This window comes from Zonotrichia albicollis, chromosome 6 (assembly GCF_047830755.1).
Source record: "Zonotrichia albicollis isolate bZonAlb1 chromosome 6, bZonAlb1.hap1, whole genome shotgun sequence".
Lineage (NCBI taxonomy): Eukaryota > Metazoa > Chordata > Aves > Passeriformes > Passerellidae > Zonotrichia > Zonotrichia albicollis.
In genome coordinates, this window is record NC_133824.1 from 20256817 (window position 1) to 20283315 (window position 26499).

The 26499-nt window shown below is 37.1% G+C and overlaps 1 protein-coding gene across 10 annotated transcripts in view; it reads right to left on the minus strand.

Annotated features, from left to right (window-relative positions):
• NUBPL (NUBP iron-sulfur cluster assembly factor, mitochondrial) overlaps positions 1–26499 on the minus strand; it is a 118122-nt gene that overhangs the window by 73238 nt on the left and 18385 nt on the right. For 3 of the 10 annotated variants that reach the window (XM_074542705.1, XM_026792830.2, XM_074542708.1), the window contains 3 exons: positions 19956–20003; positions 19245–19284; positions 19064–19154 (listed from right to left, as the gene is read on the minus strand). The exons of 1 other annotated variant lie outside the window; for it this stretch is intronic. In XM_074542705.1, the coding sequence (XP_074398806.1) occupies positions 19064–19154; positions 19245–19284; positions 19956–20003 (179 nt within the window). Of the gene's footprint in view, positions 1–10517; positions 10573–17751; positions 17893–19063; positions 19155–19244; positions 19285–19955; positions 20050–25321; positions 25343–26499 lie in introns of those variants that run through there. 6 more of the 10 variants (XM_014267867.3, XM_074542709.1, XM_074542706.1 and 3 more) reach the window with 5 other exon arrangements.

Genomic DNA, 26499 nt, shown 5'->3' on the forward strand with positions numbered 1-26499 from the left:
GATCTTTGAGGGAAGCACATCCTACATGAAATCCAGATCACTAACCCACTAGACACTCCAGTGAGAAATGGAATTTTTCAAGGCAGACTAAGGAAGAAGGAACATTTCAGAGCATTTATGAGAGAACAGGAACGGAAAAGCTTAGCTGAAAATTCTAACTTTAGGTGTCTAAATTAGGGACTCTCGGCATCCCTCCCTTTTCTCGTTTTCTATACAAAGGCTGCAGAAACACTAAACCATGCCTAAGCCAGTGCAGCTAAACAGGAAATGCCATTTCTGCTAACCACAGCAAATGCTGCATTTTTTCACATTTGATACTGATCTATGTCATTTATAGTATCCACATTTTGTCAAAAAAAATTGCATACATCTAGCCACCTAAAATCAATTACCATTTATAATCATATTGAGATGACGTATCTCCAAAGAAAAACTACATATATGTGCAAAAATATACATACTGAAACAATTATGGGTAGAGAAGCCATTTTATCTGAAAAAAAAGTCTGGTTTCAACTCTGGTTTTCCTAACTAATCTTGCTTAGTTGATCACCAGATAAATGCCAGTGCCAATTAATGCCTCCTTGTCCAGTAAAAACTACTTTGCTCACCTGCAGGTATGAATTCCAAATTTCTATGTTTCTTAATTAAAAATCAACCATTATAAAGGTGGCAATTTGAAATTAGTAGCTTACAAAATGAACAAAATCACATTCCTTGAAGATTTGCAAGTAAACACACAGATCTCCTGTATGCAACATGCAAAAATCTCAATATGCAAAATCTGGATCTTTCATAATAATTGGAACCTTTTTTAAATGCTAGGTAGGCATAAGAAGTTTTAGTTTTTAAAAAGGATTAATGGATTAATTCAAAATACCTCCCCCCCCCCCAAAATCTTCATGAAGCTTGATTCTGGCATCTTTTCTTAAGTCCATATATACATATAATAAATAATACAATTCCAGTAATCACATTCTCTTTCCTTAAATGCTTCTACAAAATAGAATCAATAAACTGGCTTTTTGCTTTCTGCCTTGCAGCAAGATGCAGTCTGGAAACACATCTATGAGTGGCATAGCACCACTACCATTCTAACACAGCTTCCAATCACTTTGTCTGCCAAAACCACTTGGTTCTTGGGTATATTCTTGGAAAAAAGCTGGATATTTAGTAGTTTTCAGCCATTTCTTCCAGGAGCTCACATTCAAGTCCTTTTAGGTAAAGCCCTGCCTCATGGAGTCGTACAAAACAATCCAAATGCCACATTATCAGAGGTAACTGGAAAGGAAAATGCATTCTCCTCGAGCTAAATAAAAGCTGTCTGGTTTTACATATACTTGCAGGCCCCAAATTTAAGCTGGCTCCTCCTGTGAAAAAAGTGACTTTCTGGGCTCGACCTAGAGCTTTTCTTTTCAGCCTTCCCAAATGCTTTGCTTCTCCAACCTCTTCAAGCACTAGTATCCTTCATCAAGTTCCATGTGATTGTCCAATGTACCAAGCATTACAGCTGTGCAACACTACTGGAGGTGACAGCAAACACCAGCAGCTCAAAGCCTTTCCTAGACATTCAGATTTGTGGGCATACACAAAGTTTTGCTCAATAACATACTTTCAAAATTTACCCCATATTGCAAATCAGAAATCAGAGGGCACCAGAGCTTTACACCTCAAACTTTGTTAGTAAGTGACCCCAAAACAGCCAACGTGCACCTTCTCGACTGTCCTACAAATAATGATTTTTTTAATAAAGCTATAAACCTTTGAAAACTGAAGTTTATAAAGGAGTCTTAAGCACGTGGTGAATCTCATGGTAAATCTCATTGCTAGGCAACAGGAAAAATACCCTGTTAACACATAGTGTAATTAAATTATAACGCTTTATTTAATTTATGGCAGTGTAAACATCTTATTTCACATATTTTCTTCAAATTCATGGATTGAAAAGAAAAAGAAATGAGCTACCTATCAAATAAAGTGTAGTCTGTTTTATTGCTTAGAAACTTCATCACAGAAAAATGGAGAAGCTACACCATTCCAGCAGAAGTGGAGAGGACATCTTGCCACTGAGCAGAGTAGGTGGTAGACAGGATTTTGTGCCTGTCAAGTTCAGAAGTTCAGAAAAATCCACAGCAAAGATGCCAAGGTCCCTAAGTACTAAATATATAAGAGCACCACCCTCCACAAACTTCTCTGAGCCATACTACCGCTGGTGGTGCTGAACTGGTGAAAATCAGGTGGCAAACTAGATTTGAAAACCATTTCTAATCAAAACTAACCATGTTTTTTATTTTGAATGCATTCAAGTAATTATCCTCAAAGTTTCATTTTCCTCTTTTTCATTTGTAATTCAGGGCAAGAAGGGAGAACTGCACCAAAATTATATAGCCAAAATTTCTGGAAAGAACTGATCTAGTCTATTTGCCTGGTAGTGAGCAGTAGTGTCTAGACATAGATTTGCTCAGACTTGTACTGGGGAATGCTGCATGAAACCCCATTTCTCACTGTGGGCTTCCTCTTTTTTGCTTCTATTCTGCAAGGATTGGATGTCATTCAGTTGCACCTCCATTACACTCCCACAGGAATACAGCAGTATGTAAATCTTTTTATTAAACACATTATTGAATGTAATTTGGACAATTTGTTATGGAAGTGTACACTTTATTTAACGGAAGAACAAATTATGAGTCTGTTACTAAACTGCAGCATAGTAGAAAGAAAGAGGAGAGAGACATTTTTAATTAAATTTAGAACTGGAACATAAAATCAGGAGTGGCTTTTTGAAATCTACTTTTGCCATTAATTCAACATTATTAAAATGGAACAAATAATGGGACTGTGCTATAAAACACTACTTTGAATGCAAATCCTGTTTATATGCAACAATTTACCAATTCGGGACCACTGTCGTCATGTTCTCAATGAGTTCCAAGAAGTGTGTGTGTATGCAAATGCGGTTTCACACAGCAAAATGAGCTCAGATTAACAGCACATTACAGTAGATGAGTTTCCTTTGCAAGCAATAGGCAGACAGGGCTACAAAAGCCTGCCTTGTAGCATCTGAAATCTGTCAGCACCTTTGCATGTACAGAGGTGTTAATGTCTTTGCCCCTCTAATGTATACAGTGTGTAAAACCTTTCAAAGCATAGAAATGTAATTGCGTTTTCCTTAAGCACAGCATTCATCTTTTTTTAAAAAGGTTTAACTTGACATTTATTGTTAAGCAAAGTAATTAAGTGCCATGTGCTTCTGTGTATTTTCCCTTGCTCAGAAACCCCAGGAATGCTTCTATGTAAATTACTTTAATCAATCATTCTGTTTATGTGACAATCCATAATCAAAATACTAGATATGCATTTTGAGTAGGGGTTCTAAATAGCAAGTTAAACCCAAGGTAAAACACAGAGATATAGATGACATTTTTGCTGAGGAATGAAGCCTCTGGGCATGAGGCAGAAACGGTAAAGCATTAGAACAGAAGAGGGATTGCTACTTATGACTTTGAAGTAATCCTCATGTTTGGTTGGTAAATAACAGAAGATATTATTTATTTGTTCTTATTAAGAGGAATACATGCAGAGTTACAATCAAGAATTATGCAGGTGCAGACTTGGCAGCAGCCAGGCAAACTGAACACCAGTATCAGAAAAACAGCACGAGCTACACTGCAGGCAGCTTAAGTTCTATTCCTGCCAGATCCATCCTCCTCTCCTAACTACTTTGTGTGTATGTTAATGATTTAATACAGGCAAACAGCTGAGCAAAGTAAAGGTGAGAAATTGTGTTCCTACGTGAAGATTTACACACCTATTCACATGCACTTATGTGTTAAGATAAAACATGCATTTAAAATAAAAACCATGTATTTTAACATAAAACAATTCCTTGAAATTAATATGGTAACATGATAATATTATAAAATAATTCCTTGAAAAACTACTTACATAATGCCGCTTAGACACATACAAACATTAGGAACAAGTAAATAGTTTCACAGTGTAAGCAAACACATAATCTAGGAACAGCATAATGAAACATGGCATTTTAATCTACTTTTTTAATGTACTTTCAGAAGTATCTGAAAAAGAAAGGAGACATTCCCCAGACATAATCCAGAAGATTTTTTAGCCCCTACGGAAACTTTCTCTTTGGTAGTATCACAACAGGATATGCCACAGTGCTTAACATAACTGGACACTTTCTGAACAAACACAAATGCCCCTTTGACTTGTCCTCTGATGCTCAACCAATCTCAAAGCCTTGCAATGTGGCACCATGAAAAACAGATGCACTGCAACAGCTCAAATTCCCTCTAAGGTATTTATGAGCAGTCTGCTGTGTCAAGTTCAGAGAGAAACTGAGGTGAACCGTAAGAACAGTTTGCTACAAAGACATCCAAGGAGAAGGAAATCGGCCTAGTCTCTCTGTATATAGGTTAAGAGTAACTTTTAGAAGTAAGTAGCTAGGAAGAATGCCTGAGTGTTGTTCAATTCAACAACCAGAACAGAAACTGGTCTCCTCCTCTTCCTATCTGTTGGCTTTTAATAATGTTAAGAGTGAAGGCAAACACAGTAACCTGAAGTTTTCTGTCACCTTCATTTGTATAACCAACAAAATTGCATAACTGTTTTGCCAGAAAGCAAAAACAAAGAGGTTATTCTCTGTATGGTGTTCCAGGAGACATGAAGGCACTCAACACCAACTTTCTTCAGGAAGCCCAGTCAGCATCATATCAGCTGGAAGGGAAGATGGAACCCAGCTGTGGGGCAGACTGGAAAACCCACAAGAGCCTGGGGATAATCTCTGAGGGTGAATGACAAGGAATAATTCTGATGAAGACTGTCTCAGCACTACCAAATATAAAAGGCTCTTCCTCTAGGTTCAAGCTGTTACTACAAAGAGCTTTTGTGAGCTGTGATTGCCATTTCCCCGAGTCTGCTCTGTAAAAGATGACAGTTTGGAAAGCAAACTTCTATTAGCAGTTTTAAGATTGATCATTGGTCTGTTGCTCTCTCTACCCTTGAACAATACATAATTTGCAGAAACTGTTACTCAGAAACACACCATAAGGTTTTTTTCCCCAAGTTCTACAGTACAGAATTGCCTGTAGTTCAGCTGCTAAATAATGACAACAGGAGAAGAAATACAGAATACAGAAATACAGAATAAACAAGGGTCTATTCCTACATCTTTTTACCTAAGCACAAAAGTTAGGTAAAGGTCAACAAATCAGAAGAAACTGGGCTAGCATCACATCTTCTAATTAAACTAATCACCAGGTTGATACAGCTATGTTAAAATCATCATCTAAACCACAAATTCTCTTTGAGTTCTCCTTACTAGTACACATTGTTTAGCTATCAAACCCAAAACCAAATAACACATTTTTAAGGCAGTATTATTAGGACCCAACTTAAGCTCATAAAATTTATGTAAGGTATCTGAATCAGATTTTCCCTAAAACAACAGAAGGAAATATTATAAGTATTGGCAACAAATATCAAAAGGGAGAAGTTTAATAAGCCCACTCCCCGTATGTATTTCAGCCTATACTTCTGTAATGATGTTAAAAGCTGATATATAATTTAAGACTGAATACTTAAACTGTGCAATGGAAAGCCACGTTCCTAAATTGTTTCGTACGTTATTTAACTTCCTTAAGTTGCTTGAGAAGTAAATAGAATTTTCTTCTCAAGTTTCAGTTCATTTTCTGGCATAAGAAAAAAAATTATAAATTTCTTAGTGGAGTACCAACAGACTACTGTAGGTACCATTTAATGACCATCACTGAAACAATGATTTTAAATCAACACTTAAACTAAAAATCATTAGATTAAAAGTGTCAGAAAACTGTTTCTCAACTACAATGTAAAATGCTTTTCTTGAACAGAAAAGGGAACTTCTACCAAGGCCAGTCTAAGGCCTTCTGAAAAAAGATTACTGAAGAAAGTAACATGATAGGTGTTACTCAAGTAAATTAAAATGCTGCTGAAGAAAACCCTCCAGTATTACCATAAATAGTGCAACATAAAAACTAAAATAGAATCAATTAGATGTAAACCACTGAACAGAGGCCAAAAGACAGTAAATCTCAATATAGAACTTAATTTTCTGCCTGGTGAGAAGTTATCAGGTTTTAAAGTGAACTAGCCTTGAGTTAAAACGAATTTTTAATAATAAAATGCTGTTTTCCTTTTTTTTTTCTTTAACAACTTGCTTTTCAAAATATGGATTAAAATTTTCCTCCAAAATTTTTGTACTTAAATTCAAAAGTATAACTTCAGCAGTCACTGAATTCAAAAAAGTCATCCCTTGCAAATGAAGCCAGTGTTGGAGAGTCTGCGTGAATTATGTCAAAGCACAAAAATCAATACTTCCAACAATAAGTAACAACAAGGCTGCACAACATATAGAACCTTTCAACCCTACAGCAAGATTGAAGAAGATGAAAGAGTGTGAGAAAAGAATGTAAGCAGGAGTATGCATTAGAGTGAACAGAGCAGATTCATGACCATGGGACTGTAACTCTGAAGTTGGTGCATGTTCTGTGTCAAAGAAACTGCCTTTAGGTCAGAAAGGGGCAAGAAAAACTGTACATGCATTGTCCTTACAAACAGCAGAACAGACAAAGGGCATTATTGACACAGATAGGATGTAAAAACAAAAACAAATAAATTTTAAAGCCATACACATTTTGCAGTCACACACATACCACAGCCACAATTTAAAGATGTGCTGAATGTCATATTCCTGGAGTAGTAAGAGCATTTGCTATCAAATAGACAACAGATAATCTATTAAAGTGTGAAATCACAGATTGGCAAAACAATTGCTATGGACACAGAACAATGCTTTTGCATTCACTAGTGTCTTCAGTTATGAATCTGCAACAATATAAAAGTGTTACTTGTATTCTAAACCTAATTCAAATAATTTGCTGCAGGTGCTGATACCATGAGTCTCAGGGACATCCAGAGATTAGTGCCAAGCAATGGAGAGTCTTCCTATTATTATTCACTTCCTAGCTTTTTCTTTAGCTCCAGTTCTTATTTAATACAGAATTAAAAAATCTAAAAAAAGAAAGCAAAAAGAGAATTTTAAATGGGTGTCCACTTTAGCTCTTACTTTGCCTAGTAAGAGCTGAATTCCAAAGGCAGCATTCTGCTAGGAGAACATAATCTTTCTTTTAAAAGATACTATTGATGGAGCAAAACACAGTAAGAAGTGAAACATCTTCTACAGCTTCATGAATAGTACAGAAAAGCAGTTTTTCCTTTGTTAGGGAGGGGGAGGGGGAAAAAAGCCCCATGACAGTAATCTCTGGTACCTTAAGCACAATTACTTTACGTTTGTGTCAATCACTTGGGATGTGAGAAATAATCGCTTTCTACAAAGAATACTGGTACAAAACCTGCTGCTATTCTTGGATATCTACAGTTATTTTCTGGGAGCAAAAGAGATATGGGAGGATGGTTTGAGTGAAGGATCAATCTGTCAGCTTGAATTATTAAAAATAAAAGAAACAACTCTGTGCAATCAGTTTAACATATATTAATTCATTATTAATTTTAAAAATCTGTTTATACAGTTACACTTATAGTTATTTAATAAGTAAAATTAATGTGTAATGCTGAACAATGTGTCAAAGTTCAGTCAATATTCCAAGGCAGCGAGGTTCCACTTCTATTTTGATCAAAAAGATGAAAAAGAATGGCTGAAAAATGGGAAAAAAACATGCTCAAAAAGCAGCTTTGGTGAGCTCCACCTACACATTCTCCCAAACATCCTGATTGCTCAGGAAAGGAAACAGAAAATCTCCACTGAGCATAAAATTTCAACACGAAGCCAATTTGGAATCCATTAATTATACACACATTAGTGAGAAAGGAGAAAGTCTTACAAGCCCAATGTAGCAGGCAACCTCTAAATGCACCTGCCACTGGCAACAGGGAACTCAACACAAAGCTGAGCACATGTGGCCATTAAAAAATAGAAGAATCAAACCAAAAACAAAATCAAAGCCTGTCATTCTACTGTTATAATAGCAACTGATTAATATCACAATTAGTCATATGAGAGAACCTACCTATGAATGGGAAGATGTCACTTTTTATTTCCCAGCCAGGTGGAATTTAGCTGGATAAAACTGTGTAAGCAAAAATGCAAAAGCCACAGAAGCCACCAAGATCCTGTATAAGGCTGGCAGCTAAGGTTTTCACCTAGAAAGCTAAAGCTTCAGGTGAAATGAATCTCCTGCACAGATCTGGTCATGCTCCCCCTGCACACACCTAGTCCTGCCCTCAGGAATCCTGCATCTCTAGCTGTAGTGCAGAGGGTTATGACTGCTGCATGGGATTGCAGGGCATTCTCCAGGGTAGCAGGTAATACAGCCCTAAATGCTCAACTGCTAACATAACCAAACTGGCACCTCTCACCTCCAGACTGTCAAGGCTGCTACTATGAACAGAGAATAAGCCTGTAGAGCTCAGCTGAAAGAAGGACCTTGGTACATAACAGAGGATGCTCAGTTTTGGCTTTAAATCTTCACTCCACACAGCTGTCCAATAAGGTTATGTTTAGGTGCTGAAATCCAGGACAGAGACAGAAAGTGAACCCACAGACCTTTCCTTACAGCCCTCTCATTCAACATCTTCAGCACTGCTTCATTCCACTTGGCAAACCTATTCCCACTGACTTACACCATCAATTTCCACTTATTCCACACCAACCTCTAAACTTCAGCACTCCAAGATACAGCACCTATTCTACCATGGCACTGCCAAAGAGTCTGAAGGTACCTCCAGGTGGGCAAAGTAATCCCTCAGTACCCCTGAGAATGGTAAGTGATGTATTCTCACCACTCCAGGTATGCAGTGACTCCAGGCTAAGCTTTGGTTTAACTTTTCACTCCTGCAGACAGGGCATCAGTCTCTTAGGCACAGCACAGCCATGCCCACATCCCTTTTTGCATCTAACCTACAGCAGCTAGAAACAAACCCTCTTATTAGTGGGGAAAAACAAAGAAAGTAGAAGAGCAGCACTAGGTGTCTCCCATTTTTTAAAAAAAGTCTGCATCAATAATGGAAGTTTTATTTAGAAAAGAAAACAAGCAGTTTCTTCTCTTTCCTTTGCTCCTCTACCACCACTATTCCTGTTCAGCAAACACTTAAAATCATGCTTAAAGCACTACCTCTTTCCAAGAATGATGCTGGATGCCATTTAGGCACAAAGTTTTAAACTTCGTTGCAGAGAAACCTTATGCTACTTTGTTTTAAAACCCTGAGGGAAAAAATAAAAAATCTAACCCCAGCACAGCCATTTTGAGACCTTATGAGCTCTCAGCCATTTCTTCCTGTCTGGTCAAAAAACCCAGCAAAACAGTTGCATGTTTTGCATTTGTTTTGTTTTATGCAAAGGAGAGCAGACACACGCATACCTGTGTAATATGTGTGAAAGATGAGACTACTGGAAGTAGAGCAAAGAAAACACTCTCCCAGCCTGTTCCCACAGCAGCAGTAACTGCACAGTCATAACCATGACAGCTGAGGAACCAGGCCAAGAAATGTTTGCTGTAAATACATTCTCACTCTGCTGTTAGGCTTTTTTTTTGCCTTTTTTTTTAATCCTGAAAGACATTTAAAGTACATTTACTGCAAATGCTTCCAGTTCAGCAGTAAGATGTTGGCTAATGTTTTTGGGTTTTTCTGGTTTTCTTAACACTTCTCTCTATGATTGTCAATTCCTTTCAGCAACTATAATCCCTTTTCATATCAGCTGCTAATGCAAGCCAATAAAGCAACAGGGAACTGTATGGATCCTGTTTCATTAAAAAAAGAAAGGCAAGAGAACAGGTTCTGTAGCTTCAGCTGGAAACAAAAAGACACAAGCCCATATTCATTCAGTCACACCCACCCCAAAACACACACAAGTCAAAGGGTAACAATAAAAGTATTCTAACTGGGGGACAGAGGAGTGGAAATAAAGAGCTTTCTGTCATCTCCCACATTTCTGGCTACAGTACATCTCTGCATCAACCTTCAGCTTCTGATCTCCAGAAGCACCATCATTTTCTTTAAATATGTACATATAGATTGGGACTGGTTAAGGCAGTTCTGTCTGGACAGACAGGACCTTTCAAGGTGATTATTAACATATGAGCAAATTAGTGATGATTATACAAATTCCTGTAGGAAGCTTTTCTAAACATCAACATCACAGCTGAACCATAGTGTAGAAATTAGTGTAGAGATTTCCATTGATTTAGGTCAGTTCAGAACGAGAAGAAACTAGTTTATTTGTCCTTTAGTGTCAGAAAAATAAACATAACAAAAAATTAGTATAAGAATTTTAAAACACTTTTTGTAAGGTATGAATGGGTCATCTTCTCTTGCCCTTGAAACAGTTTCCTTAATTTCAGTGATAAAACAAGAGAACGAAACTTGACCTTCCTTGATTTAAAGGAAAGCTTATTAAAGACACAAGAAAAATCTCACAAGCATTTGGAGTTATTGTTTACCATCTTTCAGCTGTAGATGCAGTCTTAGTGGCATATCCTAGTGCAGTTCTAGCACAGGCAGTTCAGTCACTATTTATCACTGAGTGTTGTTCTTTCCAAAATACCTCCGATAGCAAAGGACCTTTCTAAATAGAACAAATACATAATACCAATGATTTTGTTTAGGGATGAAACGTCCAGATCTTTTCATTCTCATACTCTAGATCACAAAAATAAAAACAGAAAAGCTTTCAAAATCTCTAAAGATGCAATTACTCCTATTGCTTTGATTAATTTTTTCCTTTTGCCAAAACTATAAGGTAACAGACTTTAGCCTGATCTAACCATCTCCACGTCCACCTTAGGCTGAGGCATCTCAAAACAGAAGAAATAAAGAGAATAATATTTTTGTAATCATAGAAAAGCTGGCAAATCTTCCACTGTAGTGACACTGTAAGTACTGTATTTTAGCATTATGTGCTGCAAAGATGCAAAAAACTACAATCTTTGTTGTTCATAATATAAGCATATACATATAGCAGCTTTGTTTAGTTCTATGAAATGTAAACTGTAAATATCTGTTACAGGCTATCTGCCTCAATTACTTGAAGATAAATTGGATAAACACATGAATATTGTGAAACACATGTCAGTTTTGAAATTAGCAAGTATCCTAAGATGGATGGATATTTGCCAAAGCACAAAACATAGAAAGAGGAATACTGTATTGATCTGCACTAAGCATATACTTTTCTGCTATGTATCTCCTGTTGATGCATAGAAGTCTGAAGTATCTTCTGAAGTGTGCATAGACTTGCATTTGTACCAGAACATGAAAATACTACAAAAGTTTGCAAAACAAAGAGCTATTTAATGCCTCTTACCCCTTTTGCTAAAAGTTCCCATTGCACCATCTCACTCTTTTCCTGTCTTGAAAATTTAGTGCCATAATACAAGTTAAATACCTTCAATGCTCATCTCTTGATAGAGCTCCCTTCCTAAACCAAAAAGTGTTAAAAATAAAATCCACACAAAAAAAATCATCTGGCTCCACAGCAGTGCTCCTTCTTCACTTGATCTTTACATTTACAATAAGAATAATTTTCAGCATTGATTCACCATTACTATTCTGTGCATCCTTTCAATTCACTGAAAATGTAGCTACAAAAAAATCAGAGCCATCAAATTGTTACTGTCTTCCTCCTGACCCAATATATACCATTCTAATTCCCATTTCATTACTCCCTCCCATCCACCAATACTGTCTCACTAATTTTGTACTGATAAGACATTTTTGCCCACACTATAATAATTTCATCTCTGACATTTACCATATAAGTGATGAAACACAGCAAAAGGGGTACTTTCTGCCAATTTGTTTAAGAAATGTACCTAAAGGATGACAATTTCTTGCTACCCTTAAAATCCAAATTTGCACCTATTATCTTAAGATACTGCCAAAGAATATGGAGATAAATCGAGGAGGGGAAAATTCCCTCAAATAGTACCACTGGGAATGACAAGTGATGTATTCCCACCACCCCAGGTATGCAGTAGCTCCAGCCCAGGCTTTGGTTTAAATTTCCTTTCCTGCAAGCAGGGCACCAATCACTGAGGCACTCCAATATTCAGTGCAGCAATACTAAGATCCCTTTTTGCATCTAACCTACAGTAGCTAGAAAAAATAGTAGGTGCCTTTGTCAGTCAAAGAAAAAAATCTAAGAGCAGCATTAGGTTTTTCCTGTAGTCCATATTTTGAAACTTTCCATATAAATAAATACCACCAGTATTCCTGTTTAGAAAACACTTAAAAACATGGCAGCCTTCACTTCATGTCTCCAGGGTCCACTCCTGTGCTCATTCCTGCTTACTTTCATCTAAAAAAATCTGACATAAAAGATTTATTGTACTTGCTTTTTTAAGAACACTTTTGCTACCATCTTTGAATTTTTCTTTGTCAAATTGGAATTTAAATTACTCAGGGCTGACACTGATGGCAAGATTCAACAAAGAAAGAAACAAAATCAATGTATGGTTCTCCATGCACTACAGAGAATAGCCAGATCTCTTAGTCTGAGTTTCATACATGCCTGCATACTAGACAGGACACTACTAAAGCTAATGAAAAAAAAATTCAGCAGTTCTTCAGCAGTCTTCAGCAAAACTTCTTTATGACATCCCTACTCAATTCTTAGTGCCTGAGAGCACATTAATGCATGCTTCAAACCTCTCCTAGATCAAGGTACTTGTATAAAAACAACAGGTATGATAGGAAAACAAAATATGTATTTCTTCTAATTTTTTTATAGTTCATAGTAAGGATGCTCATTCAAGAAACAAGGCCTATTTGAGTTTTACTTTTCTGTCCCCACCTCAGCACCTCAACAGTCTAAAAAGACAAATGCTACTGAGGAAAGGATGGTCCCAGTCATTATGTTGAAACATGCTCATTTGACTGCAACACTTAATGGTATGACTCCCTCGCTGAGTGATTAAGGCAGTCATATTAGAGAGACACCTACATTCAGTTCAGGTTTTGACTGACTGCTCTAACCAATGATTTCTGTGATAGGCAGAACCATTTTCTTCTCTCTGAGCTTTAATGGAGTTACAGACCGACAGTCAAGTAGGCACTGGAATGCCAATTTTAGAACTAATCCCAGAATCACAGAACAACTCATGTTTGAAAGACCTCAGGGACCTCTGTCTGCACAAAGCAGAAACAACTTAGAGCAGGTTACTCAGATTCTTGCCCAGCTGAGTTCTTAATATCTCTCAAAAGAGAGCTTTGAGATCTCTCCTGGCAACCTGTTCTGACATGCAATTGCTTCAACTGTAAAAAATCAAACCACCAACACCCCCTCACATTTCTTACTATATATTGCAACACACATTCATTACATCTAGTGCTATTAATGTGCATGTCCACAAAAAATTTACTTTCATCTTCTCTCTATGTATCCACTACGTAGTTCAAGACAGCAGTTCATATCTCCCTTGAACTGTCTCAAAACAAAATAAACCCAGTTCTTCAGTGTCTCTTTGCACATTACATGCTCCATGCCCCAGTATCACCTTGATGGCCCTTTGCTGGAGAATATACAGGTAAGGCAGCATGTACAATCAAAAGCTCAGCAATTGCATATGTATCTGCAAAAGAGATTTAGGTCCTGAAGAACACCAGTTTGGTGAATACCAGAGATACATTTACACTGATCTCAGGCATTCTTAACAGATATGTGTCATTCATATGAACAGACAAGGAACATAAAATGTACTGTGCTCAAAAGAAAAAAGGTCTTATAAATTTATTGTATAAATATAACAAAGTATCAAAGAAAAATGTTTATATTTATTTGGAAGTTGTAAATACTAGTCTTTGTATGTCTCTGTATCTCTCACAAAAAATGATAACTCACTACAGTGCTGAACAGTGCATAAACACAGAACAAAATTTCCAAAAACATAAGGCAAAAGACAATACATGGTCTGTATCTTCCCTTTTCCCCACAATGTACATGTGCAAGTTCTGGCTGAAGAAGAGTTAATTTTCTTCACAGTGACAACATGATATACTCTGCAACTACCTATGTACGATAGCTGAGCATCAGAGAATTATGCCACAAAAAAGGTCCAAGTACATATACATACATTCACACACTCCACTAGATAATAATTGCTACCATCACTATCTCTGGCAGGGGCTGGCTTTGAAAGAAAGAAGCACACACAGTCCTCACCACTAGCCAAATTTTCAAAATTATGTACAGCTTAAATAATCACAAACTGATTTCAATTTGTTTTAAGAGTAAGGCTGAATCTTTAGACTACAGTCCTATTCAAAAGCTTGTCCAAGCATCAAAGTGCAAGGCTCCCCCTCCGTTTTCTGATAATGGCTCTGCATTGGAAGTTTTATTTAATTTGCTTTCTGCTAACTTCCCTGTATTCTTCCTTTCTAATTATATCCATCCCAGTGAAACTCTGTTTTATTTTAATTTTCTTTCAACACCTACCTTGACTAAAACAGAGGCTGAAGTGGTGCTAAAATTGGCAGGAAGAAAGGGTTTGAGGAATTATCATTTGATGACAATAAGAGCATTTTAGGGACTCATTAGAATTAAGCCATTGCAGGAAAAATTTCATCTTTCTGGGAACATGGCTTCATCCTTATCAAATACATCAACAGGACCTTTAGGATTCACAAACACTTGGCAGCATTGAGGCTCTGCTTTATAGCCATAATATACCAAAGATGCAAAAAATATTCTGCATACTCTTGAAAACTATGATAAGGAAGAAATACAAGAGTCCTGCCTCTTAAGATCTGACTAGCCTGCAAAAACATAGGTTAAAATGTCATGTCAGGGTAAGAAATCCTATTAAGGGTTGTTCATCAACCTGAGATCCATGCCTTGAAAATAGAGCAGACTTCTAGGCTATTTTCAAGGGGACTGTTTACACAAAAGAGAATTGCTGGTATCTATAATCCATGTTGTGTAGGCAACACTTGCTTCCAGTAGTGATATAACTTTATCTACTGATAGGACAAAGATACAAGGAGAATATTACATAATAAAATATGCACTTCCATTTTATCTGTAGTCCCATTTTTATTTGATTTTTTTAAAAAGATAAGCAGACTTGTGTGCAGACTATTGATTTTTTTTTTCCTTCTCTGCCAATAGTTCACGTAGGTAACACACATGGAATAAGACAGTGAATCCAAGATCAGAGAAAACAACACTTGCTATCTTTTAATATTAAAAGTTTTACTGATTACTCCCTAAACAGGAAACTCCTTCCATTTGTATTGTTTCTATGACTATAGCAGATAGTAAATTGGCAGTCAGCACAGTGACTTCTCTTTTCACAGAGCCTTTGGCAGAACAATTGCCATAACACATTCCAAGACATACAGCAGGTTTGTATCTGCACCCTTCTAATTGTTTCTTTGCCATCAACTGTTAAGATGCCCTAAGACAGAAAAGAGAATGAATGGAACTTTGCTAGAAATGCTAGGACTTGCCATACAGAGTGTATGGGATAGTGATAATAGTATTTGAAATCCCTGCTGAAAAAGCAATTCAAATCAGAGAGCAAGTTCTGCTTGCATTGCCTTTTTTTTTTAAAATAATCTTTTTATTTCTAAGGTTCTTAGCTACCTACTTGATACTTATTTCAACAGCTTTTCAGACACATTACTGTTTGAGCACAGGCTTTAGGCAACTCTCAAAAAATATCGTATCTTTACTGTGCTTAGCCTAAAGGTTAATCATAAGTCAGTCCCACAACAAATACAGCAAGATGATGAGTTTTGAGGTAGGTTATTTAATCTGAACCAAATACCATCACACTGAGTCAAGATACACAGAGTAAAGGAACAAAGTAAATGGGACCAGACAAAAGAGTAGGCAGCTTCTCAAGTGAAGTGAAAACCACAGAGGAAAAGCCCAGTACCATGGATGGCACTGGAGAGCTTCCTTACCTGGACTGTAATTATACCTTCAGAGAAATGAGAGATCTTTAACAACTCAAACTAAAAAAAAAAATACTCTCTTCTATCTCACCTACAGGCAAGCCAGATTCAAAAGAAGTGTTAACAGAGGTGAAAGACTTTTAACATTAAGATAACTGTGACAGGGAAATAAGAGTCAAAACCCAGATAAGTGATAGACCATCCTGAAGTGCAAATAGACCTACAGTACATCTTATGTTAACAAAGAAGTCACTTCTCAGCCACAACAAAATTTTGGGCAATTTCAAGACATATAAACTAGAGATATATTTAACAGAAAGAGTTATGCATATGTTTATAAAGATCAAATGTTCCATTACTGTTTGCAATTCACTTTCACTATGCATGAAATATAATTTCCTTCTGTATTTCTTCTTGTTCTTTCAATAGCTTAAGATCATCACTTTCCTTCTTTTCTATTAACCAATGATTCTGCTATAGAATATGCTCTATATTTTCATTTATATACTAATTTGATACACATACATCAATATATAGGTAATGAAAGTAATACAGCATCCTAAGCTGTTTACTTTGTTTGGTATTATAAGGCACATTTCCCCCAAATTCTGCTAAAGGAGAATGGTATGTGTTGCAGAAAACCACCTTGCTCATGAGATATGCACAACCAGAAGAACACCAAGCACTCAACACTCACTATTTCACTACTATTGCCTGTTATCTACCAGTCTGACACTATTCAATAAACCTGTATTACAAAGAGGGAGATCACATGCAGTAAGTATATACAAAAAGCATTATGTATATATTTTAAAAATATATTTAAAAGAGTAAGGATTCCAGAAATTTTTTTCAGTTCCAAGTGTAAGACAAGCATTGAAACACTCATAACAGGCACTCATATTTATGAGGTAACAAGTCCCCATTACAGAATTTGGAAACTAAGCAATTCAAATGCTTTACTGCAGTATCAGAAGCATGATAAATTCTGGAAAACAGATTTGTTCATATGGAAAAGAAGAAAACACATCCAAAATTATTCACAGAGTGAATGCACAGTCTTGATGCTATCAAACAATTAGAAAACCTCTCCACAATCTAACAGTAAACACAAATATGAAATACCACCAGTGCTTTTAGGGAAGAAGTATGGGAACATCTATGTTTTCTATCAGGCTGAACTACCTATGTTAAGAACTTTGTATTTTAGCAGGTTGTCTGAATGTACAGGAACTTTGTACACTTACATTATACTACAAATCTAAATTAGGGAGCTAATTTAAATGGTTTCTATGCAGCTAATGAGATAAGCTATTTCTTAAGAATATACAGTTTTAGACAGTTAAATACCAGCAGAAGTATTTTATTCTTGGAAGCAACTTTATCCTGTTAAACAGGAGGTAATAGCTAAGACCAACTAGAACAGATAAAGAAAAAACAAAAATTTTTGAAGATCGCAATCAACAGATCACAAAACTATTTCTAATCTAAAACAGAACAATAATATCTTTAAAAGGATCATCACATGCTGCAGTTCTCTCTTGTTTAGGTGTCCAAAGTCATTAAACTATTGGTCCTGCAGTTAATCATTCTTGAGAATGGCTGGTTACTGCAGAAGGGAGATTACAGATTTCACCAACAAAATAACACATCTCAGTCTGGAAGGTGCATTTTTTTCCTTTCTGGACATCAGACAGAACTGCTCATTTTCCCTGTGATCTGTGAGCTTCTCTTCAAAGGAAGAGATACAAACTTTTCCAGCTCAGATTTCAGACTAACCTGGTAATCAGGCAGAAGCAAAATGCATGTGGGCAGGAGAAATTTAGCCATAAAGCCTTGCTCCTCCACAGCTAAGGTTTCACTGCCAGGGAAATCAGTGATGCCCTGAGCATTAATGGACTTGTCTCGTTCCCACAGCATGCTTGGCCAGCATGTAACTGCACTGGTTGCTAGGGAGCAGCGAGCTCATTACACAGCACCACCAGCACCCTGCCCAAGGATGCTGGCACACGCTCCCCAGCTGGGACACTCGGACTGGGGAACGGCACTGCAGCGCCCGCCAGCCTCCGCTCTCCCAGGGCAGAGCGTGCCAATACAGCAGGTGCTAACTTTAGTTCTACCTGCAAGGTTTTACATTCTGCTTTCCTGAGCCAGCCAGCGCAACACAGCACACAGAGAGGTCAGAATGGTCTCCACAGCTATTGGCATGGATACCCCTTACTTTTAAAGGCCAATTCTAGACAAAGATGTTCTTCCTGAAGTTTTGGCAGACGTATGATTTCCGTCACCAGAGCAGTAAGTGCCACTATTCTAAAATCTGTGCTAAAGGAGAATTCAGTAAAAATGGAAAAAGGCTGAAAAAATTATTCTTTTCAGTTGTTAAAGAAGCCCAGTATTTGGAAGCATTTAAATAAGATAAACAGAAACCTTGTGATCTCCAGGCTGTACACAGTAGATTCCTAGAATGGACATCAGCTGTGAACAATCTGGGTCACTTCAAAGTCTGAACATGCAACCTTAATGCATTTTTTCACCTATTTGTCTCATTAGCACTCCACAGATCTCTTCAAAATAAAAGAAAAAAAATCTGCCACAGAATAAAGAAGTCATCCCGCTTCTACATGCCAGAAGATTTATTAACTAACAATCTATCTGCATTACACAGAGATTGTAGCTAATGATTTTCCTGTACCTGTCACTTCAAATGCCATCCAAGAATTCTTAGTGCTGATGAATTAACAAGCACATAAGGGAATACAGCTGTAGATATGCATAGATATCTATACATTCAAATCCTTAGGCAACTTCAAAATGCCTTTTTAACAACTGCATAAAGAAACATAAAAAGGAATGAAATGGAAGGCAAACTGGGGTAATTCACTCATCAAAGGCACAGAACAACAGCTCTGTTTGAGGGGGATAGGTAAACATAGAAGTATCAACTTTCCCCCTTACCTGAATTTAAGAAGACCAAGACACAAAAATGCTCACTAATAACATATAAAAAAATGTCATGGACACTCATGTATCAGTAAAATGCATTTCAAAATAAGTGATTACTTTGAAGCAGAAATACATAACTAAGCCTTACCTGTCTCAACAATTTTTCAACAGCTGACATTACCATGAGCCCTCTCCACACAACTGGGGCAGTCTCTTCTATCAAGAAACCCATAGACATGCTGCAACAACAAACCAGAAACTTGAGCTTTACAGCACAATACCAAGTACATCTGAAAAGAGGCTTGATTTAAATAAAAACATTTGCTCACCATGCGATTCCATAGTTCTTAAGGGGCCTCATTAGATTTTCTAAAACAAAAGCAAACAAGGGTTTTTTTTTTTTGGAGAGGAGATGGTTTTAGGGTATTTTGGGTTTTTTTAAAGAAATAAGCTTACACTTTTTTTTATCTTTTAAGAGCAATTTTCCCTCTCTATTTAAATAGTTCTTTTTCCCCCTCATCCCTTCATTAAATGTATGGATTTATCTATTCTGCCCAAGAATCTGACTCCACTTTTGTTAGGTTGTTACATTTTACTAATACCATTCATCTTTTGTCAGAATAACAATGTATTTGCCCATAAAATAATGTCACTTTGTGCTGCCAAAATCAATCTATTTTTATGAAATCTCTGTGCTGGAAGGCATTGACTCCCTATCAGGAATCACTAAAAGCTGAGTCATTTATATTGGAACAAAACCAAAGTCATACAACATGGTGAGATTTCAATTCTTATTTTTTAATCTATCCTAGTCACTAATCTCATGAATCAGAAGAGTATTCCCACTAACATACCAGAGATTTTGGGAATTTGTCTCCTTCTGTTAAATCTGCCACAGAAACCCCAGAGTAGAGATACCAAATAAAACCATCCCTAAACTATACATTGTCAACAGCTCCAGGTAATTAGTCCCAGATTTCTTCAGGCTGATAGAAATCAGTAGGACTTCTAAAGTTTCTGTAGGAACAAAAGATTCTTACTTGAATGTTGCAGATGTATTGTCCTTGTCATACATCTTATTCCTATGCCTCCAGTGTCAAGAATAAAAAGCAGGGAGGGAATATTGTAATTGTTCTGCTGACAAAGGGGTGTGCAAGCAGAAAGCAAACAAAACAATTAAAAAGAAGGCATTCAAAACAAAATATCACAAAAGCCAAAACCCTTCCTTGTGGTTTCTACCATCTAAATCCACACCTTATCTCAAAATGGCATACACACTCACAAAAAAGAACAAATAGCATTTTATTTGGTCTAGCTGATATCTCAGAAGAGCATGCACAGGCAGGGACTAGCAGAAAATAGGAAGAATACTTTAAACAACAGAAAATATACTATAATGCAGATTTTGACAGAAATCCTTGATGCACCCAAATAAAATACATAAAGAGAGTAAAATAAAAACTAAGTGAGTAAAATAAACAATGTGAGTAAAATAAAAACAGAGCATTCAAAGCTGAACTCCAAATTCAGACAAAATAACAACCAGGAGCACACAAATTCAATAGCTAAACTCTACAGATGAAAGCTTTCAAGCAATCAAGTAAGCGAGCATTCAAGCCATGTAATTTTGTAGAAATATGGTGGAGAATAAATTGGATGTTTTGGTTTACAAATCAAAAAGAACAAAACAGGAAGATAAACAAATCACTTGTATGACTACTGCATTCAGGAATGAGTTGGAAGCTATTGCTGAAAAAGAGATTGGCTTGGACTGATACACTGCACCAGTGCAGTCTTCTTGACTTGTGCAGCTCTTCAGTGCTGACTCTGGACTTGCTTTGGTGGTACTATACTGTCTAACTACATTTCTAGCAATCACAGGCTTACTTCACCCCCTGCAGTAACAGTTCAGTTATGAAGAGAGTGATGACATTGGAACATCAGCCTAGAGCCACATCTAGGCACTGTTTTGGTGGCTTGGTAAACAAGATATACACCCCCACAAGTTAAAATAGAAGTGTTAAAAAAACATATTTACCTAAGAAAGTGGTTAAAAAAAGAAGTAGTAGGAAAAATGTACTTGCAACAGTGCATACCACTGCAGACTCAAGGTTTCCTTCATTTCTTACCACGAAATAGGGGCAATTTTAAGACAAAACAAAACAAAAAGGGGAGGCCAAGCTTTGACTGCTGATTATGAGGCTCAGGAACTGGTGAGTAAGATGAATGGAAAAGATGCATTATTCTGGGAAGTTCACCAAAATACTAAGCCACTTCTCAGTTCAGTCCAACTGCTCTACACTATGTGAGTCAAACATACAGAGACATCTCAACATCCACTACCTGCATGGACAATTTCTTCTGCACCGAGATCAGGCACACAGGCTGAGCTCACACACCTTCCAACATCTCTCTCTCCTTCACAAAACAGGAGAGTTCTGTGCGTAGATAAACATTGACCTACAGAGCAGCAAAAGGGGCTTTTGCTTTTAAAAATATATGTATGGTTTATTTCTCAGCAGCAGAACTTCCTTTTATTAAAACTGCATCTTATTTTCTTTCGTTAACAACAAGGATTAGAAAATGCTCTGAGCAGCAAGATTTAATCAAATTTATACAATGCAGAGGAACAACTCACAACTTGCTGTATATTCTGGCTATAATGTTCTACATATTTTCAAAGTAATACAAAATACTGCAGAGCTCCCCACTGTTTGCCTACTGCTAAAAATCATTCTTAAGACTAATCTTAAAGCTAAAAGTGCTTCAGTGGGCTTTGGTAATCGCCCTTGTCTCATCAAAAGCAACAGGACTTCCTCCTTTTTCACTGTGGGTCTCATGAAGATTTCCTAAAACATAACATCTAAAGAAGATTTAGCTTAATGAGATCTCAGTAACATCTCTAATTCCCATTGCTTTTAGAGTATGCTTTTCTGTTATCAGAAGCCTACCATACAGCTCCAAAAATTTAACACAAAACAAAACAGATCTCCTAAACTCACAACACACAGCAATACCATACCACCTATGCCAAGAGATTGCCTAGTTTGCAATTTTCCAATCATCTTGATGGCCCTAAGTAAAAGACTGCTGTGTTTTCTCTGAAAATCCAAAATCAGATCTGTAAGATCAACGTAGCACCAATGACATGTCAGTAAATGCCTTTTCTGATAGAATACAAGTAAGGCACTAGAAAAGGCAGATGTGCAAATTCATGAAAGCATTATAGCAGATTGCTGATTAAAATAGTTCTGGGACTCGTCTGAAGATTGAATTGTTACTCACATGGGGAAGAGTAGCATTGATGTAATGAAGATGGATGTTCATTACATCAATGAAGATGCATTTTGTAATTATTTTTTACTAAGCTTTTTCTCCCCAAACAAATCCAGCCTTGAAAACAGATTATCCTAACAAGATAACTGAGTTACTCCACGTTTTCTCTAAGACGACTGACATAGCTGTTCAACAATGGCCAGGGTCACAGGGTCAGCAGAGCACAGAAGGTGTGTACAGCACTACCTTACATATATATCTATATACCTGTATGCATGTGGTTTTGGCTGGAGTACAGTGACATTTCTTCACAGTAGCTGGCATGGTGATACATTTTGCATTTGTGATGAAAATTTGTGTCAGAAACTGCTCTGCTTCTCATGCCACACCACCAGCAAGCAGGCTGGGAGCACACAAGAAACTGGGAGGGGACACAGCCTGAACATGTGACCACAGCTGACCAAAGGGATATCCCACACAATATGGCCTCATGCTCAGCATATAAACTGGGGAGACAAAAAAAGAAATGGGAGTACATTCAACTTTATGGTGTTTGTCTTCCCAAATAACAGTCACACATGATGGAGTCCAGGGCTAAACCACAAGGAGCCATTCCAACTCATGGCTTAGTTTCTGGAAGTAGTCTGTTGAGCAACAGCACAAGCACAAGCTTACGTTCATTCCTACCCCATCAGGTAGTAGGTGGACTGTTATTCCACAGGACAGAGATGTTGTGCTATACCTCCTTAGAAGGCATAATACTGCTTACAAAAAGCAAAGGCAGGTTATTAAATATCAATGTAGTGGATCATGCAATACCCTAGAAAATGTATTTTGAGCTCACTGGCTCAGCAAGCGCAAATGCAGAAAAGCTGCTCTGAGTTTTCAAGAATCTGAACTAAGAAGAAAATTGGGGTTTTTGGGAGACAGACAGAAGGAAGCCATTGGACAGGAAGAGTAAAAAAATTACTGGGCTTTACTTGTGTAAACATAGATGTCTCCTGCCACTCTGGATGCCTTAGGGAGCTGGGATTTGTACACGGGTAGCAGCTTTGACAGAGGGCATAGGGAGAGACATACCTTCTGAAGGGACAGCCAGAAGCCTGACACCACACTCCAGGCATCTTAAAAGTAGCAGTGGGTTCCTAAGCAAAGGCAAGTGAACTTCACCAACAGAATGGTAAAGAGGAAAGAAATGCCACAGAGGTGAGAGGAATGAATAGCAACAGGGCCCCAAGGTACCTTAAAATAAAACAGTGACACCAATCTATGAAAGAGGGTAAAGGATGCTGTCACCAAAAGGTTAGTCAAAGTCATAAATTTTAATTCCTTGCTTTAAATGTAATCATTGTTTTAACTGCTTATGCCAGAAGCCTAGACTATTCTATGGCAAGTGACAGACTAATTGAGACTTCAGGCTTGATTTCACACTGTGTTGTACGTTTATTTCCAGGATTGCCCCAGAAATACAACAATTTGGATTTTAAGCTTGAAGAGCTCCACACAAGGAAGGCTGTGATTGCCCATTACATCCTGCACTAATAGTGTTATCTAACCACAGAGACATCCCAAATACTTAACCAAAGCAAACTAGTAATGAGACTTAAAGAGCATAATAATGCTCACCGTTCAATTTCATGAAATATGTGCATAATGAAATGCAACTTTTCCCAGGAGATTTGATTCTCGTATTTAGAGGGTCTACCAGTCCCATTACCTGAGAAGGCATTACAGTTTTTTTCCTCCCAACAGACTGCAGAGGAAACAAGGCTCTGTAAAAGCTTTTTCATTAACAGAACAGTTTTGCAGATATGACTTCAGCAGTCCTACCTAAAAGCAAAATAACTAATTGCCTGCTGGAAGACTGTACTTCAAAAGCAAATCTGGCACAAATAAAGAGCACAGTGATTTAGAAACATCTTTGTTACATTTTAAGGCAGCACTGACTTGTTAGGTTTAAAACATAGGGCTAGTTTTAAGCATCATGCCATTACTTTCCATCACAAATATCTTCCTTACAATTGCTAAAATAACCCACATTTTGAAATGCCCTCAGATCCCCAAGGAGACAAAAATTCTATTTATAGTGGATCAAAAGACTTATTAGACTAATTTAGGCGGGTCCTTTCAGTTCATTATATCCACAAGGAATGAAATAGACTAACCCAACATTCAGTTTAACAGGACAGACATCTGTCCTGACACACAAAAACCTCTGGGAAAGCTCATGTCATTTGAAGCAATGACTTGCTGTTGTGACAGGGGGGCTGCCCTGGTCAGTCACATAACAGGGTGCCAGACAGCACAGCAGAACGGGGAGCAGCAGGAACCCCAGGGGCAGAGATGCATCAGCTTTAATTTAAGAACCAACTTCAAAAAAACATTCCAGTTAACTAGGGATTTCATTGCTTCCAAAGCAAAACTAGAGAATTCAAGGCAGTTGTGTCAATTCAGCCTTTTTAGGTTCAATACTGTAAAATACTATAATCAAGACCCCTGCCCTGCCCCTCCCCCCCCCCCAAAAAAAAAGGAAATTTAGGTGAAAAAACATGGGAGGAAAAAAAATGTTCAAAGAATTATGTGTAATTGTGCTTTTGGCTAAGATAGAGTTACTTTTTTTCTTAGTAGCTGGTATGGGGCTGTGTTCTGGATTTCTGGCAAAAACAGTGTTAATAACAGAGGGATGTTTCTGTACTGCTAAGCAGTGCTTACACAGTCTGTGTCTTTCCTGCTTGTCAGCCCACCCCACCAGCAAAGCAGGCTGGGGGTGCACAAGGAACTGGGAGGGGACACAACCACAACAGCTGATCTCAAGTTACAAAAAGGATATCCCACACCATATGGCATCACATTCAATATATAAATGATTATGACCATCAGCTAAAGCAAATGGAAAGAGATGCTAGCTTTTCAACCCTTATTGTCACTTTTGGCCTCTGGGCTCTACAGGGAAAGGATTAAACCACTTTTTTCCTGGTTTTGATCTATTCTGCTTCATTTCTCTATTATGAAAAGCCACTACATTGTACTGCAGAGCAGGAAAGAGAGACTACAGCAAGATGCCCACGAAGGGAAAAAAAGCACAAAAGTGAAATTGCAAGGTAAAAATATTGAGAAAATTCAGAATTACTTGCATTCCTTCAATTTTTCTTCTAGCAGAGAAATGGAAACATTTATTCCCCTGAAATAAGCAAAAAGGTAAATACATTCAGTCTACAAAAGCATGATTTATTTCTTTTGTTTATGCATGTATAATGAAAAGAGTACCTATCATGTTCCTATAACAAAGCCATTTTGCAATTTAATTCCAGTTTTTATACCAGTTGAACCAAAAAACCATTTGTATCACTAAGAGTAAACTTTATAATATAGTAAGTATCTGCTAGCCACACTTCAAATAATTTGGAATTACTGCACCACAGGATTAACAACAGAAAGAGTAATACAAATCTGCCTTCAAGTACTTCAAATATATTATTTCAGGTCACAGTGTTTCAGTAATTTATGCTGGAATGGCATTTGGTAAAACTTCATTTGCCATTTATCCAAAAAGACTGGTCTCAGTAAGGAGCTTTAATTACTACACTAAATTTCTCATCTTATACTTTTTTTAATTGTATGAATTTATTTATAATGAAGAATAAAATTTTAATAAATTAATTCCCTAGAGGTTTCTTTCCTTTTAAACAGCAGCTAACAGCTGTATGCCTATAAATAATTACTTGAATAATTGTGTATCTGCCATCTCCTTTCCCTTCCAAGGTCTTTGATTTTCTCCACAAGTGAGCTCAACAATAGCTGGACTAATCCACCTTGAGGTTTATTGTTACAGGTTTGAGGGCAATAGCAAGGTCCAGAATAGAATATTAAACATTCAAGTAGTCTTCTCATTTTCAACTACTTGATCACATTTACAAAGCCTCCAAAATACAAACCAAAATAAATTATAACACTTTCATTAATTATTTTGTCACATTGTACACATTGGGACTATTGTACTTCCACCATCCAGATAAATTGGGGTAAGACATCATCAAAGTAAAACAAAGTGTTTCAGTTCAGGCTCCTTTCAAAATAGAATCAATAAAACATATAACTAGACTATAGACAATCTAAAAATCACTTACCAATCAAGAGCTGGTATCAGCCACAAATACTTTTTTTAAAGAATCAAATGCAGAGTTTTTTAAAAATTTATCATGATGCTGTTCCACTGATAAAGCATGACAAATACAACTTCAAGACTTCAAGCTTTACTTGAACTATTTAACTTTAACTTTGTAAAGTTAAATCCTTAGCAAACATCAA